Source organism: Apteryx mantelli, chromosome 1 (assembly GCF_036417845.1).
Source record: "Apteryx mantelli isolate bAptMan1 chromosome 1, bAptMan1.hap1, whole genome shotgun sequence".
NCBI classification, from domain to species: Eukaryota; Metazoa; Chordata; class Aves; order Apterygiformes; family Apterygidae; genus Apteryx; species Apteryx mantelli.
Genome location: NC_089978.1, coordinates 68900480 through 68920810, shown reverse-complemented (window position 1 = coordinate 68920810; position 20331 = coordinate 68900480). Strand labels below are relative to the sequence as shown.

General features: G+C 42.8%; 1 protein-coding gene across 1 annotated transcript in view; it reads left to right on the top strand.

Annotated features, from left to right (window-relative positions):
• The first annotated feature begins 1912 nt into the window (after positions 1–1912).
• Positions 1913–20331, top strand: part of GABRA5 (gamma-aminobutyric acid type A receptor subunit alpha5) — a 56753-nt gene continuing 38334 nt past the window's right edge. Inside the window, exons 1-4 of the mRNA XM_013954162.2 lie at positions 1913–1998; positions 10403–10524; positions 11737–11804; positions 11917–12137. Coding sequence (XP_013809616.1) covers positions 1913–1998; positions 10403–10524; positions 11737–11804; positions 11917–12137 — 497 coding nt within the window. The remainder of the gene's footprint in view (positions 1999–10402; positions 10525–11736; positions 11805–11916; positions 12138–20331) is intronic.

Here is a 20331-nt window from a genome sequence, read left to right as displayed (position 1 = left end):
TGGATGCAATAACGCTACACACATTCATGGTGAAACCTCCAAGTTATTGCAGGTCTCCTGAAATTTGCAATTTGTGGAGCCCTAATAATGAACAAGTGAAAGAGAGTTAGCACCACGGGTACCAACCATCGCTTCAACATTTAAGAGTTACAGTGGTTCACAATACATCCCGCGGTTACAGAATAGGAGTGTATGTATATATATGTATTTATATATGTGCGTGTGTAGGAAGCGGAGCCCGTACCAGGGAGCTCCTGGCCCGGGCGGCGGGGCAGCCAGCCCGCGGTAGCGCACCTGCGCCGCGGGCCGTGGCTGCGGCGCGGCCCCACGCCTCCCCCGCGGACGGGCCGCGCCCGCGGAGGCGGGTGCGGGGCAGGGGCAGAGCCCGGCCAAACTTGGCGGCTCTTGGGCGGGGCGGGGAGCCCGGCCAGGCCCCGCTGCCGCGGTCGCTCCGCAGCGCGCAGAGCCGCGCACCGCCGCGGCCGGGGGCTCCGCGGGGCGGCGCGGGGGCGGCGCGGCAGGGCGCGGGCGCGGCGCGGCGCTGCGGCGGGGCCGCGCCTGCGAGCGGCGGGAGAGGCAGCGCCGCCGCGCCCGCTACCGCTCCGCGCCGCACCGCACCGCACCGCGGAGACCGGCAGCTTTCGGGCACGTTTCGCCCCTCCGCATCGCATCGCACCGCGCCGCTCCGCGCCGCGGGCGGCTGGTAAGCGCCGGGCTCCGGCCGGGACGAGCGGGGCCGGCGGCCGGAGTGCTGCCCGCAGCCCCCGCGCAGCGCCGCGCACATGGCCGCGGCAAACTTTGCGGGCGGGCGCGGGGGAACCGGCGGGGCGGGGGAGGGTCGGCGCGGTCCCCCGCGGGTGGCGGCGGAGCGGGCGCGCAGGTGCCGGCCGCCGCGGCGCCCCCGGTGCGCGGGCGGCGGCGGAGCGGGCGGCGGTCGCCGGGCAGGTGCCGGCGCGGCGGGGCTGCGCGTGTGCGGGAGCGGCGGCTCCGCAGTGCCGCCCCGTCCGCGGGTGCGGTGCGGGGCAGCGCGGGGGCGGTGGGAGCGGAGAGCGGGGTTTGATTTGGGCTTTTTTCCCTCCTGCCGCCGGTGGGGAGGGGGAGCAGGTTGTTGGGCTCGTCAGCAAGGGGGCCGGGGTGGAGGGGGGATCCAGGCTGCTCCCTCCGGGCTTTTTTTTCTTTCCCCCTTTTTTTTTTTTAATAGGGCACAGAGGAAAATGTTAGTGCCCAGTGCTGAAACTGGCGATCTAGCCGCTGAGGCAGGTATCCGAAAAGCGGCAGTCGCTGGAGCAGCTCCGTTACTGTCATTCTTCATGCTAGCATGAGGTTTATGTGTCTTTGCGAGGAAGGTCACTTTCTTGCCCCCCCTTTTTTACTCAGTCGTGTATCAGCAGCTTGAATTGCAAGAAGCAGTAGGTGTTTCTTGGCATTTTAACTGGGATTCTGGAAAGGGAAGTTGAGTATTTAAAGGGGAAAAATTGCGATGGAAGGAAAGGCTGCGGAGGCTGCTCACATCCCTGGTTTTGCAGGCGTACGGAAGTTGTTGAATAGGTAGAGGGTCCGATTTGGCATTTGGAAAACAATGAATCGTTTTGTAGTTAGTTATCTGATGAACAAATATAAAGGAAGACTGGGCCACTAAAAGAGAGTTTTTCCTGTATTGTGGTTTGCTGTCAGCAGAAGGTAAAACATGTCCTTGAAGATATACAATTTTACATAAACAGCTGATGTTTACATAAGCCTAGATAAGTTTGTGAAAAACATAGATAGCAAAAGATGTGGTGGTAGATGAACTCGACTATCCTGCTCTTTGAATGTGTAATAATTTTTCTTTTTGTATTGTTGCAGCTTAAGAACAAAGTGTGCAGCAATACGTTTACCAAACCAACTACCTACACTATTAATCTGATTTGGAATGGACAATGGGATGTTCTCTGGCTTTAACATGATCAAAAACTTCTTCCTCTTCTGTGTTTCCATGAGTTTAGCCAGTCACTTCGGGTAAGTTGCCAATTGTGTTTGACTTTTTGCTATGAGGTTTTGAGAAAAGCAAAAGCTTTGGCTCCATGTGGTGTGGAACAGCAGAACAAAACAAGCAGACTTTGCATTTGATCTTAATGTCCTGATGTCAGGAGAAAGGGAGCAGTTTTCTTTCCTATGCAAATTTAACTGTCTCGCGTCGGTCCTTTATTCCCTTGTCGCTCTTGCAGGAAGGCTTTGGGGGAACAGGGAATTCAGGCTCACGGCTAGAGAGGCCAGGCCTACAGATGGTGATGATCTTGCATGTGTGTGTGTGTGTGCGTGTGTATATATATGGTATGTATTTATGGTCTTGAGTATAACAAAGCATGGGGCTGTGGTGCTCACTACTCTGCATGGCTGCAATGAGGGGTGCTGACACCTTTCCCTCTTACCTGGCAAGTCCAGGCTATAAGCAGTAGAGCAAGTCTGTGCTGACAGGACTCAGTGCGTGCCTCTACCTGATACAAGCTTCTTAATAAGTAAGGGAAAATCTTTACTGCTCAGAATGACAGCTTGGAAATTTCATTTCCATGAAGCAATGTAACAAATAATTGTTTCCTTGTTTTTTTCTTTGGTTGCTTTCCTGAGTTATGGTATTCTGAAAGCTGTATCGAAGAAATATTCCTGCTATAGCTCTTCAAAAAACAAACAGAAAAACCCAATTTACATGTTCTACCTTATCCCAGAGATTTCATGAACCTACCAAAATCAGACTATGCAAATGAGTCTAGAGAAAGCATTTAGCAAGGGCCCTGGAAATACAAGTCGATTCTGTTTTATGGAGAAGAACAATTATTTATGATTTCGCTACACTAAAAAAAAAAAAGAATCCTCCGAAACTGTTTTTTCACAAGTAAACACATTAATTCCTTGCTGTAGGAAGATACAAAAGGTAGATGCAAATCAATTTCTTATTTCAACCAAAGTAATTTTTTCTAGATTAGAATTAGAAGAAAGACCAAACTTCGAGTGGTGACTGTGTATACAATAAGCAAAACTTAGCCCTATCGCCACTGTGTGCCTTAAGTAGGCACACAGACGTGTAACCACAGTGCTGTGTGTGTGAACAACTGTGGAATTGCACACTACAAAGGAGGCAAACAGCTGCAAGCTGTCACCTTGGAAAAGCTGGATCTTGATTTCACTGTGGTCTAAGGTGAAACTCTCATTGGACTTCAGAAAAGCAGATCAGGTTCTTTGTAATAGAAATGAAGAGGACTTAGATAATGTGGGACTTGTTTTTAGCTTGTCTGGAAATGGTAGTGCTTTGCTAAATCATTACTGGGTGGAGAAAACTATGAGGACTGTAACCTTAAGTCCCTTCTGATCTTCTTTCATGCCTACAAAAGATAGCAAATATCGGGAGTTTAGCATACGCTTTTTGGTGTGGGGTTTGGCAGATGACATTCTATCTTTTATATGTGTTACTCATTCTAACAGAAGCATTGATATGCAAGACTGCTAAAAAGAGGGTTTAACTGTCTTGTTTCTGCTAGAAAGTGAATAATGAATCCAAGTCCCAGGTAGGAATCGTGACCTGTAGCATATCTGATAATTGGAACAGGACAGTTATGTGAAACTAGGACGCTTGTTTCCTGTAAGTTAGTCAAAAAAGCTTCTATGCACTAAAATGAGATTATCACGTAACCTCCCCCCCCCCCCCCCCATTTCTGATCTAGTAATTTTAGTCAGGGCCTGCAGAGATAAGCAGCTCCAATTCACTGCACCATTCACATGCTGCCTGAGGGCTGAGTTTTGACCCTGCTCAAAAGACAGAGTCTTTTTCCAGCGTCTCTGTTTCAGAGGCAGAAGCAGTTTGAGTGTAATTTGGTAAGTGCTTTGGGATTGACTCTTCAGGACAGAGTGGTACAATTTACATGTAGGCTGGTATACTAACTGCTACAATCCCAAATCTTATACTGGTAATATTTACTGTTCCTACCAGATTCTTCTTTATTAGCTTCATCCGTGTTTGGAATGCACTGTTACATTTCAGTGCATTTTGCAGTGTGCTGAATAAAAGTGATTGGTCAAATGAGCTCATATTTAAAAGCAAAATACAGTAGCGATTACAGATGAAGGCAGAGTATATTGTCTATTATATTCCACAGCCATTCCATATTTATATTAAATCATAAATATGGTTTTTACTGGCATAATCAAAGCCACTTTGGGGGATTTTGATGCACAATACCCAGTAAAATAAACAGAAATTATGCATCTCAGTCTCCTAGGCTACTTCAGAAATCTCAGCAAAAGTCTCTGATTAATGGTTAACATAAATATGGAATGACTATTGAGGATTGTCCACATCAGTAGACTGCAGAGGAGGACTGTAGGCATAGTTGGAAAAAGTTATTTTAAAAAAATCACTGAATTGAAATTCAAAGGTATAGAGCAAAGGAGAACAGTATGTGAACACTCCACCATTGCTGGTGCAAGGGTTTTATAAATCTAGTTCTGCATAAACAGTCCAGCACAAGTCAAAGTTTTTTCAAGCTTGCTTGACTTAAGCCTTGAGTTGTATAATGCTCTGGGTTAAGATATTTTACTGAAGTATTTCAAGATAGTTCACAATTCTATTGAAAGTAAACAGTGTTAGAGAATAATTCAAAATCAAATATAACAGAGAAGAATGTTTTCAGATGAGACAGAGCCTGATTTCTTGCATTTGAATTCAGTTAAGGTTTCAGGTGTGCAGAGCCTACAGAATTGAGGCAGACAAAAACACATGAAAGGTGGCTGCTTTCCTGGTGGGAGGGCAGTAGAAATTCAAAATAGTTCAGGTTCTGTCCTCTCCAGACTGATGCTCTGCAAGAACAACACTGTGATGCTGAACATATCAGCTGAGCATCCCGCAGGATGGAAATCAGTTCACTTGGGGTCCTGTCCAGCTGGATGCTAGCAGTATCATGGCACTGCTGAGCAGCTTGCACTTTCAGGCCCTGGGCAAATACCGACATTTGCGGTTCTGAGGGAGGGGAATGGCAAACACACGGTGTTGCGGGGCACTTTCCGGCAGATCGCCACTGCTGACGGTCACCCTTCTTGCACTGGCGCTCTGGCTCCGCAACCTGAGAGAAAGGCAGCACCTCTTTCTCTGGGGAGCGTGGCACAGACTGTCCCGGGGACCTTTCTGGGGATGCAACAGTGTTACAAAGTCCCTGCGCACACTTGCATTTCAGATGTGAAATTTCAGAAGTTCATCTGAGAGCCCGAACGAACAGGGACGGATGTCATTGGTATAACCACAATTTAGATAAGTAGAGGTCTTAGCAAGAAGCATGTATAGACTGATTCCTTCAAGCATCTGCTAATAATATTTATAATAGGAACATGGAAAACAGAAAATCCCAGTTAATTCTAGCTCTAGCCAACACAAGAGTTTTCTGTACACTGTAAGAATTCAGTCTGTGGGGTGTCTGTAGTTTCACATACTTTTCTACTAGCTCACAATCTCTACCATTAAGAGCATAATCCTGCTATTTAGGTTAAACATACCTCTCCCCCAGACCATGGAATTTATTTTAAGTTAGTCTCTGCCACCCTGAACAGTCAGTTCTGCTGGGTTATCCCCTTTCAACTACTTACAGGTGCTAGGGAGTTCTTCCTCATATTTTTAGACTAATTTTGTGAGAATTAGCATATGCTTATACAGTCATGCTTGTCCATTTATTTATTTTTTATCCTGTTTGCCTTTCCTTCTCCGTCTTTCCAGATAGCTTTTTGAACCCATTAGCAAATTTCAACAACTGGAAAAATAAGTGAGTTCCTAGAACTGGTAAGAGGAGGACGACAGGCATGAATCCCTCCGCTGAACAGAAGGCTACAGTGGCAGCAGTTCTGTTCTGCTTGGGCTACTGGCTGGCCAAATAGCAGGTGTGTAACTGCAGGCCATGTACCGCGTGCTTAGCACAGGATCAGCTGCAGCACATATTGCCGCTTAGTGAACCTCTAGTTAAGGGACTTGGGAGGAGCTGAGAGTCCTGGGAGCGTTTAGTAACTCTGGGTGAAATTCAGGATATTGAAAGGGACATTAAGGTGCAAGGGGATGAGGATTATGAGAAATCGCCCTGTGAAGAACAAACTTGAGTTCCACTGTTCACAAATTGCTCATTTCCAGAAGGTGATAAAATACTGCTCCTGGTAAATAAAAGAATGAAATTGTTCTTTAAGGATCTGCAAAGACCATTAAAGTTTCATTATTTTCAAAATCATTCCTCTCCCCTATCCTTCTTATCTGATTTGGAAGAATTAAATTTTCATTAAATTTACAGAATATCAAAATTTTTAGTTCTCAAGAATCTGTAGGAAAGGGATGGTAAGAAGCTAGCTTAAAAAGGTATACCTATTTCCTGTGATGTCTGGCCAGCTGACAGTATCCCAAGAGTGTGCAAATGCATTCTCCACTGTCTTTTTCACAAACTGTTAATTTGAGCGTTCTGGTATAATTCTGATCCTCTTAAAGCAAGTTATTCAAACTCTACTCTTAAGAGAGAGAAAAAAAAATGCAACTTTCAATTGCAAAATATTTCCCAGTCATTTTCCAGCATCTAACTTTTCTTTTTGTTTTTGAAGTTTTGGGAAAATCATGAAATACCTACAAATACATTTTGCTTTTAATACAACTAAGCTATGAATAGTACCTGTCAAGATTTTGACTAAATGGTAATAAAGGCAGTGATGTTTAACGTGGTAAATGATGAACTCATCAAAGAGGTGCCTGAACATCTTTAGGGAGTTACGTGATATTACACTGATCACGCTTTCTGTGGCTTCTGATTTTTTTCAGTTACCCAGAAATTGCAATATTAAATAAATGTGATAAGAAGTATTCCTGGTTGGTTTAGTTTGTTTATAATGAGCTTTTAATTTAATTATCTGTGAATTTTCTTAGCATCTCCTAGGTTTTTTTTCTAGGTTTATTTTTATTCCAAAACTGAAAAAGTTTGCTTTAAAAAACAGTTTTGGTTGCTTGGTGACAATAGTCACTACTAATTTTTTGATAAAACCTAATTTTTATATGTATGGCAATAATTAATTTAGGATATCACTGTTTTATCACTATTCATAAAGCTATAGTATCTATTATACAAAAATGCATATAATGTTGCAAGTACAGTCTTAATGCTCTTATGTCATAAAAGACAATTTCAGCACTTACTCCAAAATATGAATTGCTATTTTATCAGCCACCTCAAAAATATAAACTAAATGCTTACTTTTCTGTGAAACAAAAAATAGTGTTTACATTAGTGGCAAACAGTGATCCATCTACAAATGCAACTTGAATAATACTGACATTTCTCTGTAATTCAGCATCAGATGCCTTCTTTTTTGAGTGATCTGCCAAATCTAAATCGGATTGCTGTTGTACAGATGAAGTGCATATTTTCTATGATGCTTCATCTAAGTCATTTCTCCGTCTTTTTCATCTATTAATTAGGTTTTCTTGTGGATATGCAAGTATTTCAGTATGTGAGGTGTGTATACTATTTTTCTGAAAGGCATATATAGTCAAGATAGAATGAAGCAACATCAATTACTCATGCTGGATTCGGAGAAGAGATTATGAGAACTAGGTATATTCTGTCCCTTCCCCACAAAAATAGTTCAATGGAAATCTTTCCTCTGAGTTCAGTTAGCTTTGAATTCAGACTTACATACTAAAAATACAAGCTTTTCCAAGAGCAGAGAAACTAGTTAAGCTTGATTTCCAAGCCTCTGTATCGTCTTTCCCCGTACCATCCCTCTGCAATAATCCCAGCTCCCTGTTTTGCATCCCTAGTAGCCATCTCCCCTTGTAGGACCTGCATTTTACCCCTGCAGTCCATATCTCACAGTATCTTTTCTAATCACCCTGCAAGTCTCTTCCATATCTCTTAATTAACAGTGAGGAGGTGGGCTGCTTTTGCTGAGGCTGTTTTTGAGCTACATGCATGCTGACTGGCCCAGTCGGCAAGCCAGAGGGAATAGATGACTGCTGACCTCACATTTTTACTTAATGAGGCAGTAATTTGGATCGCTCTCCTCTTGTCTGCTCACTGCTCCTCATGAAACTTGTAAGAATGAAATAAAGTTTGATCTCTCAGCCTCTTTGTCAGATGCACTGGAAAATGGAAGTGGGTGCATAAGTTGATAGGGTGGAACAGGCAGACTGCGTGATGCACGTCTGTTTTTCTTATGAAAACAAGCTAAAAATAAATGATAGAAAATGTAAACAGTATTCTGTGGTTTTACCAACATATTAGTTATCGTCACTGAATAGTGAGAACCTCTGTAACTTATGTCCCCTCTCCTTATTCTTTAGGCTGCTACTTGCAACTAAAACATTTACACAGTGAATTCATTTAATTACGCTTGACAAAAAAGGACGTAGTCTGTTGTCTTGAATTGTCCAGTGTGCAAGAATGTCTAGTGCTCTTTAATTAGTTTGGATGTACTGGATTAACTATATATCATTTTAGTCAAACATATCCATAATGTCATCTACCTCAGTTACTCGCTAGAAGTTGTGGTCAGAGCAATGAAAACTAAGGGTTAATTCAGTATTTAGTCCATGGAGAGATGGGATGGCCTGAAAAACGGGCAAAATTCTCAGGTACGCCTCTGCCTGCAGTGAAGGGGAGCTCCTTGGGGTATTTGGGCTCTCCCGATTTTGAACTTGCTGAGGGGTTGCAACAGTGGCGGTGGCGCTCCTGCTACCAGGTTTCCTCTCTGCCTGGTTCTTGCACATGCTTCAGCTCTTCTGGGAATCGCCACAGACCTTGCGCCCCCAGCTCTGACCTGCTCCCCTTTCCTGAGAGGCTCTGAAATCTTTTTTTTTCCCAGCAGAAGAACATGAGCTATAAAGGGAACTGAAGCAGGGCTCAGTCCCTACCTCTGGGTTTGGCTCTGAGGTAGTACGTGGCCACCAGCAGCTCATAGTGAGCCAGGTCTCATGTCCCTAAAACTTTCAGACTGTGCCCAGGCTGATTACATGGATGTCAGGGAAGTCATATTCAGTGTAAACCTTGTGCAGTAAAACCAGATTAAGGTCCCTCATCTTTCTTTTTATAAGCCCTGTTTGTTAAGTAAGTATAATATGTATTTTAAAGGCATCCTGCAAGAAAAGCTATTCTGTGGAATGCTTTGAGATTCTCTGTTTATTTACTGATTTATTTCCCTGGGGATTGGTAATAAATAAATATGGATCTTTTTTTATCTCTGGGTCACTGGTTCACATCCAGTTCAGGTCGTATGAGTATAAGTGGTGGCTGTGTATTGGCAGGGTGCGTGAAGTGGAATATGGTTCTTAGCAGGGTAACATGCCCTCTGTCACAGCTGCAACATTTGTTAGCAATTTCAGCAGAGGCTGAAACTTGAATAAGTACTTGCTGTCTCAAGAGATAGTCATTGCTAGCTGCAGATGAAGCATGTTTATTGATAAACTTTTGTGTCTGTTATCTGTTATTTAGGTAAGCATAGGCATTAGTGTGCAGGGGATTCTCCTGAGCATCTTAAAATGAAAATCAAATAGATTTAAAAATGCAAGTTATAGTTGTACTGTGAGCTGTGGGCTCATTGTGGGTACTTTCTGTGCAAGCCAGCCTTGTAGGTTGGTCTGATCCATTGATACCTGAGCAGATAAGTTTTTTAAAAAAAACAAACCAGGGATGTTTTTCTTGCTAAAAGGACCATATCTGAAATACTTATGTACATATCACTGAAATAAAAGAAGAGTTCATAACGAGCAAAAAGTGAAAACAGATCTGGCCCAAAAGATATGGAATGAAGCCCGCTACACATTGTTGTTATTTGCATACCCTAAGGGAGGAGTAGTTCATGAAGAAGAGAAAGGAGGAATAAAGAACTGTATTTTCTGTACTTCAGTATTCTTTTCAGGTACCTCCATGATCCGGGTGGAATATTTGAATGCAATGGGAGTTCCTTATCCTCAAATAAAGTTAGAGTGCATCCGTTCTGGGAATTACATAAACTGTGGAAATTAGAAGCTATTGGCATGTAAGGATTAAAGAGTACCTTCAGGCAGACCTGAAGGGGTATCTCTAGGCAAACCTGTGCTGCTTGCATAGCCCCTCTGTGAGCTGATGCAGTTTACAAAGACTGGAGAGCTAATCTGGGAAAAGAATTAACAGCTTTTGCTGGCTATGTGGGCTCAGTTTGCTCCCTGGGGTGGATGGATACATGCCAGAGCCAGCGCCAGGGAAGTGGGGTCCCAAGGACCACGTCACCTACAGCCCTAACAGCTGAAAAGGCAGGGGAGAGAGCAGGGGACTTGGAGGCTCCCTTTGTGAAGTTTCCTGCAAATTACGCTGCGGAGAGGAAGCCTCTTGAGATTGGCACAGCTTTTGACATGTTTCTTTTTATTTGCATAAAATAGGTTCTCGCAAATGCCAACAGCTTCAGGGAAAGAGGACACCAATGATAACATTACTATATTCACCAGGATCTTGGATGGCCTGCTGGACGGCTATGACAACCGACTACGCCCAGGACTGGGAGGTAGAATAACACTTTAGTTGTGGCTGGTGAATCATTTAGACAATTCTTCCTGCGTAGTGACTCCCCTGATGCCCTCCTGTATAGGTACCTGCCCTTGGGACAGGTCTTAATGAGAGAGAGGTGTTTAATTAGCTAAATGTAGACCAGAATATAGTGTCTCCTTGCAAACAGGTACAAAGGTCACTGAAGTTTTTTCTTTCACTCACTGAAGTCATTTGAGGTTGGATTAGGCATGCATAATACATGTTTTCTGTAATTGAATACAGTTTGCATTTTTTTTGTTTGTTTTGGTACTCTTCTCTTTTAAGGTGAGCCAGACAGGGTGCTTGCAAGTTGCTTTAAGGTTCCCTGCTGGTCAGCATGTATAAAATTATGCCAGTGACAAAAAATCGCTGTTAAAAAAAGAACCCCAAAGCATCCGTATTTAGATAGCTGCAGTGACTCTGTATTGATACGTCATTTAGATAACCTCTATAGCAGCTATTTTAAAAGCATAACATGTGAATAGTTGCTTGCCATTCTAACCTTGTTGAGCCCTTCTTCAGTTCTCTTTCCCCCAGATTTCTCTCATCTTCTACCCATGTGTAAACCATCTGTTATGTTCTTCCTGGCCCTTTTTTAATCTGGCTACCCCCACCCCTTCGTCTTGTGAGACCAACACATTGCTTTCCTTGCTTTCTCTCCTTCTCCTCTCACTTTACTCAGAGATGCTTGAAAATAGGGCTTGATGCTCCTATCTTATGTAACAAACTTCTGAAAATTCTGCCCTTAAATTAAATTAGTCCTGGATTTGAAAAGATGCCAGAAAGACTCAGAGTCTTGAGGGTAGAATTAATTTCACCTAGCTTTAGACATCTATAATATAGATGTCTGCAATTGAGCAAATCACCCAAGTCAGTGGAGATAAATAGGCCTTTCTGAGGTACACTTCATGTCAGCCTGTAGTAGGCATCTAAACCGGTCAGAGGAATTGTACCTGAGAAGGGCCTGTTTGTTTCTTCTGACTATAGGAAGAGAGCCTGGGCTCTCTTCCAAAAGAGGTAGACATTTGTATTTGATCAGGGATCAAATTCCTCTTCAAACACCTTCTTAATTTCAAATTTTGGGGGGATGGGGGTTAGATGATTCAAATGTTGTTAATAAGGAAATGCATTGGAAACATGTATGTGCGTCTTAATGTAATCACTGACTCAGAGCCTATATTTATTACAGAGAGAATAACTCAGGTGAAAACAGACATCTACGTTACCAGTTTTGGTCCTGTGTCAGACACAGAAATGGTAAGCTCTAGCCCGAGGCTCCTAACTTACTTGTATTTCCTTGCTAAAGTCATTTTCAGAACCATCGCTTCTAATCAGACCCTGCAATAACATGTTTGTTTCTTTATGCCAGGAATACACCATTGACGTTTTTTTTCGACAAAGCTGGAAGGACGAAAGGCTTCGATTCAAAGGACCTATGCAGCGCCTCCCTCTTAACAACCTGCTCGCCAGCAAGATCTGGACCCCTGATACGTTCTTCCACAATGGCAAAAAGTCTATTGCTCACAACATGACAACACCAAACAAGCTTCTGCGCCTTGAGGATGATGGCACTCTGCTGTATACCATGAGGTAATAACCTGCCTTAATTTCTTCTGACTCTGTTTCCCAACTAGCTTTGCGAATACTTGGGGGGAATGCCACTTCCCCCACTCATAGTAGAGCCAGGCAAGCAATCTTTTGCACATATTTATGTGAATATCAAGAGAAGTGGAAAACATAATCACTGCCTACAAGCACCAATTAATTTGTAGCTTCTAAATACTGCTAGTACCTAAATATTTCCTTTGATTAAATGGAAGGCATATTCTCAACAGATCTGATGATTCAGTCCAGCTTTTTTATGAAGATCTGTACTCTCTTATTATTTGCATTTGCAGCTGCAGTGCTGATTGCAAGAGAGCTGTCTTGGAGGCCAGAAACTGACACCTAGTTCTGGGGCAGTACATCTTGAACTCTTGACACTTATATTATTATTTTTTTCAATTTCACTAATAGGCAAATCATCACTGGGATAAATGAAGTAAGCCAGCAGCACTGTGAAGCTTTGTAGCGAGTGCATTCCTGAAAACAAAGCTGGCACATTATATTGGCAGAGAAGCAGCTCAATGTCTCAATTCTTCAGGGTCGTGCTCCTCATCTGATTAGAGGATACTGTCAAGCTTCATCATTGCATAACCTAGATATAAGATATAGTATTGGTGATGTTAGAGAATTATCTGAAATTCTTCTCAGGCCAGATCCCACATCAGTGTAGGGTGATTTGCTCATTAAAAGTAATTAAGCTGTAGTAATTAAGACTGCCTTATATCTTTAATGGGGTTTTCTCTGAAAGCATGGTCATATGGACAACATTTCAGAAGAGATTAAAGAAAAAACCTGCTGGGGAATAAAATGTTATTCTAAGCTTATCACATATGAGCACAGAATGATGCCTGGGACCCAGTAAAGCAGTTAGGAGCCTAAAGTTAGACACTGAAGTGCCCGCGTTTCCTGCGCTTGTTCCCCCACGCTGAGCCAGGCTGGACATCAGGCTCCCAAATGGAGGAGGGAGGCACAGACCCTGGGGGGCCGCCCGGGGACCTGCACGCTGAGGGCAAGAGCTGGTGCGCAGCAAGCGCGCGGCAGGAGGCTGAACGCCTGCCCCTCTCTGGGGCTGGGTCTGCAGTATTGCAGAAAGCATTACACAGCCAGCTGTTTGGAGGGCAGAGCATCAAGTTCGCTCCAGAGGTCAAGGGATCAGGACCTGTCAGGGCTCTGGGAGATTAGAATGTTGTATGCAGGCACCTAGAGGTTCACAGATTTTATTTCGGGTGTTTCTGTCCAGATTTTTTTGGTCCTAGCCTTAAATCCCTTCCTCTGAAAGGAAAAGAGATTTAGGAGAGGTAAGGTATCCTTTTGTATATGGTGACAGCTTTAGATCACAATTGTAAATGCACTAGTACTAAAAAGATTTAGATTTGATTAGGGATTTAAAAGTAGGGGAAAATCTCCCATTTTCTTTCTGCCATATATTGCTGTCATTTCTCACACATTTTGCTGAGTTAGTGGTCTCAATAATAATAAAGCCCTGAAACAATGTAGTGATATAGTGTGTGTTTAGATGAATGAAAGTCAAAACAACTAGAAGAGAAACCTATATTTCACAAAAATGCTGGTAATTCAGGCCTTAATACCAGTCTCATTGCTGCTAGGACTACACTAGTACAACTCCAGAGACCACTACAGAAGCAATTCCTGATTATTTGTGTAAATTACTTGTGTAAATAAAGTCCAAATCAGGCTAACAGCCTGGAGGAAAACATTGCATTGTGTGGTGGATTCACAGCTGGCATGCTATTTTTGTGGAATCAGTGGGTTTTGCAGTGTTAAAGAAATGCAGTGAGGCACAGAGTCATTAGGCAATTAACTGAGTCACCAGGGTTAGTGGAGCAAGATATATCTAGTAGGTAACCTCGCCATTGAATCTGAATTGCTCTTTGGAGGTGCCTCTCCTGTGATTGTGGTAGACTTACTCAATTAGGTGCTGCAAGCTGTAGGTATACTGAAGAAAAGACTGTGTCCTGCTCATAACATGCAGCTGGAGCAAAATTTGGGCTTGACCCAGTCTTTCTCATCTTCCCACTGCTTCTCTTTTCCCCTTGTTTTCACAAAAAGGAAACATGGGCACATTGCCCAGATGACAGCTCGGGGAACAGGAGAGGGCTCAAGGCAGCAGCCTTATCTAGATATCCGAGGAGGCCTTTTGAAGTTAGATGGGATGAATATGGGCCTTAGGATTGGAAGTGAAACAGTCAAAGCTTAGGTTAAGGCTCTTCAGATTGGTGTTCTTGTAGGCTACAGAAAGATGCAGAATGCTTTTCTAACCTAAAAAAACATGTAACATAACTTTTTTTTTTTGAGTGTTGTGTGTGGGTGTGCATGTGTGTGGAAATAAATTCCCACCAACCATGGCGTATGCGATAAGAAATGGAGCGCAAAGCTTTTAAAATATCTTGTTTTCCACTATTGCAAATAATAACTTTGAAATCTATTAAGAAGTGTGCATGCTATTCTATTTAAACCTAAGTCCGGAGGCTGCTTTTGTAACGTGTAAGGAGCTGTGCTACTTTAGGGATACCAGCCTTTCATGATGGGCATTTCAGTAGTGGGAGCGAAGTTCTGCTGCAAGATTGTTTCAGGCTCCCCTTCCCAGCTGTGCAGCGATGGCTGTGACATGCACTCAGCCTCCTTCAGCTGCTGCTACACCTTTTGGGTCTCCCAATGAAGGTAACAGCTCCTCAGTGCTACTTAGCATGGTTTTCCACCAGAAGATAGACAGCGTAGAGCCTTTTAGGGGAGAAGTTCTCATTGCAGTGCTGATGCACTGCATGAAGCTATTGGGCTTAGCCAGGGGGTCTCGTCTCCTGCAGCTCCCAGCAGACCTCTTTAGTTCCCAGGATTTGGGGATTTGAAGGCAGCCCTCTGTTAGTTCTGTATTTCCCTCATTTCCAAGGAGGAATTGTGTGTTTCGCAGGCTGTACGTAGGAGTAATCTGTGCAAGGAGGATTGGACCCTCTGTCATTGACAGAGATGCCTGAATTGCTTTTGCAACCTTGCATCTAGCTGTCTGAATGAAGAGGAGGAAAGCAGCAAAGTCGGTGGTGCCCTTCTATCTTATTTGGCTTCCAAATATACCAAGTTTGATCAGCTGAGTAAATTTCCAGCTTTAGCACTTGTCAGTACATGTGTTTTCATTATAAATGTGTTTACTTATAAAGAAAAAAGTGTTCTTTGCATTTTGCATTTGACAGTATGTTGTCTAGGTCAGAAATCGATGTGCTGTATTTTGCTAGGGAAATGTAAAAAATAGGCTTCTCTATATGTGTAGTATTAAATCTCTTCTGCATGAATATAAGAACACAACACACTTTAAATAAATTTCATAGGCAATAATGGTCTCTGCAGGGAATGACTTAATAATTCTAATTGTCTTTGATTTGGTAGGTCTTATTTGTTTTATTTTGCTAATGTGATTTACAAATGATACACTATTGTATTGAATGCTGCAAATTTTATTTCTGCCCCTAGAGGGGAGTGTTGTCTGCGTGCACATTTTTAAATGTTGATTTTTAGTGAGAGCGTTGTGGTAAAAGTGCTAGCAAATGTGCCTCATATTTCACTAGTCTATGTAGAAAATAGCATTGTGAATGGAGGCAAAAGTTAAATTTTGTTCCCATAATTACTTTAAAAAAATATAGTTTATCTTGTCTGAGAAATATATGTTGTAAAAAGTGTGAAGCTCATTTGTTCTGTAAAACTCTTCTGGAAAATGAGGGGAGTCATTGAGCAACCTTTTCAGGTTAAGAGAATCAGAATATCTCAATGAGCTGCATTTTTTTTTCTTCAGTGGGAATGGACTATAAAGACAGGAGCTTGATAAACTTTGCTGTACAACACTGGAAAATGGTACGAGTCTGCCTTTTTGGCCATAAATTGTATGAAGCAGAACATGCTCACTAAAGCCAAGCTTTTGGACCATAACTGAACCTCTGGACAGCAGTTCTGAGGCAGTTTTGCCTGGCTTTTCATTTGCTTGTAGATACTGAAAAACGTTTTTGTGTCATTGTAAGGGCTAGGCTCCTTAGAGCCAGATTCTCACCTTAACTTTGAAAGGACCCCGAGATTCTTCTATTAGCCCTAAGACTGCCAGACATATGATATAATTTGGGATTTTAAATATCATATGGTCATATGTATGAAGAGTGTACCACACAGTGATTTTTCCCGTGTTATTATGATGACTGAGGGTTCCCAGAGATCCTGAGAATATTCACCGGTAAATTTGTCACATTGTTAATGCATAATTTTTAAGCCTGAGACTGCAGACATCAGCTTGGTCAAAGCAGAGTTAAGAACCTCCAAAGTCTTTATTACAGCCCTGAAAGAGAGTTATCTTTATCATTCCTGGAAGACATTTAAAATTCAATGCTGTTGAACAGCTGTCCACTTGATGGCAGCATAACCCCACTTCTTGATATCCTGTAGTGAATACAGAGACTTCGCTCTGCTGAAAATACTGTTTCTTACATTAGCACTGAGCATTAAAATTGTATGTGCAAGTGTACATGTGTTCCAGGTGCATGATGCCTCTACCCGTATATGAAGCATTTCATGACCAAACTAACCTTTTTATACTATAGAGGTATTGGTTATAAAAAGAATTGACTGGAAGATATGTTGCTGTTTTCAAAACTTCCATTGGAAAAGCCAGATTTGTGTGTTTTTTTATGGGAAAATTATTCTATGAAAAATGTGTTCATTCTCAAAGTGCTGACTTTGCCAGAAGGGAGACTTTCCCAGATGTGGATTTGCTTGTGTGACCCCAAATGAGGAACAGCCAGCCAACCTGCATTTTTAAAAGATCTAGTTAGTTTTCAGTCAGCTAGTCATCTAGATGGGAACATTTTTGTTTAATTTGCATATCTTGTTCTTATTTCAAAGAGAAAGCTTCATTTATGCATCCATTTATATTTACAAAAAAAGGATCTGGCAATGGTTTGAGTATTGTATAAATATTATAAAACTAATTGGGAGGTCTCAAACCATGCAAATACACGTTTCCTTTTACTGTCTTAAAGACTTGCTGCCTTTTCTTTCATATACAATCTTCAAGCAGCTTATCCCAGGAAAAAAAAGTATTTTTTTCACTTTGGGCTGAATCTTGCAGAGTGCTGAAAAACTGCTGTGGTGCCAGGTACTCTCAGCTGCCTTTCATCAGTTCAAGTTTTAACAGAACAAGGGAAAGCAGGGATACATGAAGTGAAGGGGCCTTCCCTAAGGACAGTGTATCTGCAGGGTTCTTGTTTTAATGCTAGAGCTATCAGTTCCAGTATTTCTGCTTTTATTGCACATTACCGTCAAATCTCAAAAGTTGTCCTTCAAGGAACCAAGTTTCATTGTTTTGAAAAAATCCATAGCTAGAATTACAGCCAGGAAAAGAAAAGAATCAGAGGAGACTGTGGTGTAATAAATTCAAAATAGGCAATTATTACCTGCAACATCCAAAAAGGTTTCCAGATATAGTCCCTATGTATAGTGCATTGCAATAGCCTGTTCTGTTGGTAATAAAAATGGGCAGAGCCCTGCAGCGATCTCCATCATAAAGAGAGGAACTCTCACAGCAAGGATACAATTGATTAAAAGACAAAACCCAAACCAGAACCAACCCATCTTTGGATGAGATGCTTTCTTGGACTTTGAGGGGCTACAAAAGATCCAACTTTAGTTTCAGGTCTGTGTTGAACACAAAAGCAGACATATCCTTCCACTGCAGTTAGCTGGTGCAATTTCTGCCAAATTTGCTAGTGTTCCCCCCATGCTATAAGCACAAGCCAGCTGAGGTCTCGTTGACTACTGAAAACTGGATGATCTGGTCTCCTGGCTGTGCATGGAGAAGCAGGGCTAACAGACCAGAAACCGGAGGGAAACAGTGGCCTGGCAGGTATCCCCCAACTATCCCCAGGAAAGCACAGCTGCGTCAGTGACTCTTTCTTTGCCCAGATCTACAGATAAATCCCAGCTTCTTGTGGACAGGGGCTTTGGAAGTACCTGGTAAATATTAAAAAAATGTTAATGGCTACACTATCTTTTTTGTTGCCAAGGGAGTACAACATTGCAGTGAATTCCCTAGTCATTTCATTTTAAGTGAAATTAAAAACATCACCTGACTAATTGGAAATACCATCCCCTGCAGCACATTTACATTGGTGCTGAAACATCAGACTGCCAATGAGTAATCTAAAGCATGCTGTGGTGGAGTACACCAGACAGTACGGGTGGGATCTGCCTCATCTGACTTTATTCATCTATAATGCTGATAGCTGCAGCTGAGCCTGTCAGCTCGGGATCACTCCCAGTGCAGTGGAGAGACTCTTTTAAGGAGTTAGTTGTCTGCCTTATTTTAGATGTCTACTTTAGTATGAAAGATGCTTATTTCTTTCCATTCAGACTTCAAGAGCTCATGTTTCTTCACACAGGCAGAAAAAGGAGGTTAGGGCTACTACTGTTGATACTGGTATTTAGTCATATGAGCCCCACCCTATTTAGCTATTTCCTTTCGTATTTCCCACCCCATACTCATGTAGTCTGGAGACTGGTAATGTGCAAACTGCCTAAAGCTGTGGGTCATTGTAGGCAGCAGCTGGTTCCATAGCTGTGTTGTGTGAGACTTGCACAGTTTCCGCTCCATGCAATGTATAGCCCAAGGTTGTGCAGTTGCAGCACGTGTAAGCACACTCAAATCGGGGTTGCTCCTTCACTTTTGTCTGGGTGGGCGCAGGCAGGAATGTAATGTACTTTAGGAGGAGTACAAGAAACCCCAGTGAACTGCAGTCTTGCCTATGTGGAGATGAGGAGGCAGGAGAGCAGAGCATGCAGCAGTAGCCAGAAGGCTGGGAAGGATGCACATGCTGACCTCCACCCCATTCCCTGGGCTGGCAGCCCTCCCCTTTCCTGGGGTGCCCAACTTGCTGTCTCAACCAAGTCACAGCAGTGCAGGGCCAGGATGTTACATAGAGAGGTGAGAATAAAACAATGGGATTCCCTCAGAAGAGTCTAGAGGGTATCTTCCTAGGGATGCCAGAGGCCAGCTAGACACTGGTGGGTGCCAGGAACCTGTGGCTGAATCAAAACAGCAGGATTAGGAAGACACATTTGAGGGCTTACATGGGAGCAGGCTTTGCAGGAAATGGATGTGGAAGGATTTTGTGGAGCAGGATACATGGTACTGATAGTCACTTAGGAATAAGTAGGAGGTACTGCAAGTTGGATGTGTCGGGATCTGAGGCAGTCAGAAAGTAAAAGTGTGTGTGTGAGGAATAAAGTGCTTAGGGAGCATACAGAGCAGCTCCAAGCTGCTTCAAAAAAGAAGAAAGGAGGGACCTTGTCTAGGATGTTTTGGAAAGGTTGGTATACATAGTGGTACATGCCAAGCACCTCTTTTCCTGCTCTGGTATGTCACTTTGTCCTATACTCTGGTTCACTACCCTGAGCTTTCCTACAGGAAGAATGAGCCACCGCTGGGACAAAAAACATTGGGAAAAGCAGAAGTCAACTGAGGGGGAGGTATAATTTCCAAATTCCTAAAACCAGCTTGTAGTTACAGGTATGACACAGCCTTGGCTGGCATGCTAAAGATGAGAGATAGCTAGATGACCTGTGTTTTACTGCACTGACCCACTGCAGGTGCAGACCTATAGTTTGCATAGTGCAATGTTCTGCTCTTCTCTTTGGTAGCCTCCAAACCTAATAAAACCTTCTCCAGTTTGGCTCTCTTGAAAGAAAAAAACTCAACATCAAAGACAATGGGAAATTAATTTTCATGTATTAGAGTTAATTCACACCAAATTCCTTTCAAATCTCAGTGTGCAGTAGTAGAGATTTCGTGTTTGGAGGATGTGAGTGTCGTAAAGTTTGGGCAGATGAACGTATTATGATGGAGTGAAAAATTAACGCAGGTTTAAAATCTCATTATACGTGAACTGTTCCTGGGTCATGTTATGTTGCTGTTACCCTGTAGGAAATTCTCAATAATTTACACTTCTCAGATAACTTCATCAAATTACTGAACATGTATAGCTGAGTAAAATCATGCAATGGGCTGATTCCTGGTTCCTTTTTGGAAAGGAGTAGTTTTCATTGTCCTCTTTCTTTCTTTTCTACTTTGCTTCTTCAGCCTTCCTTCAGGAAAGTCTCCTGATATGACAGTATAGATGAAAAAATACAC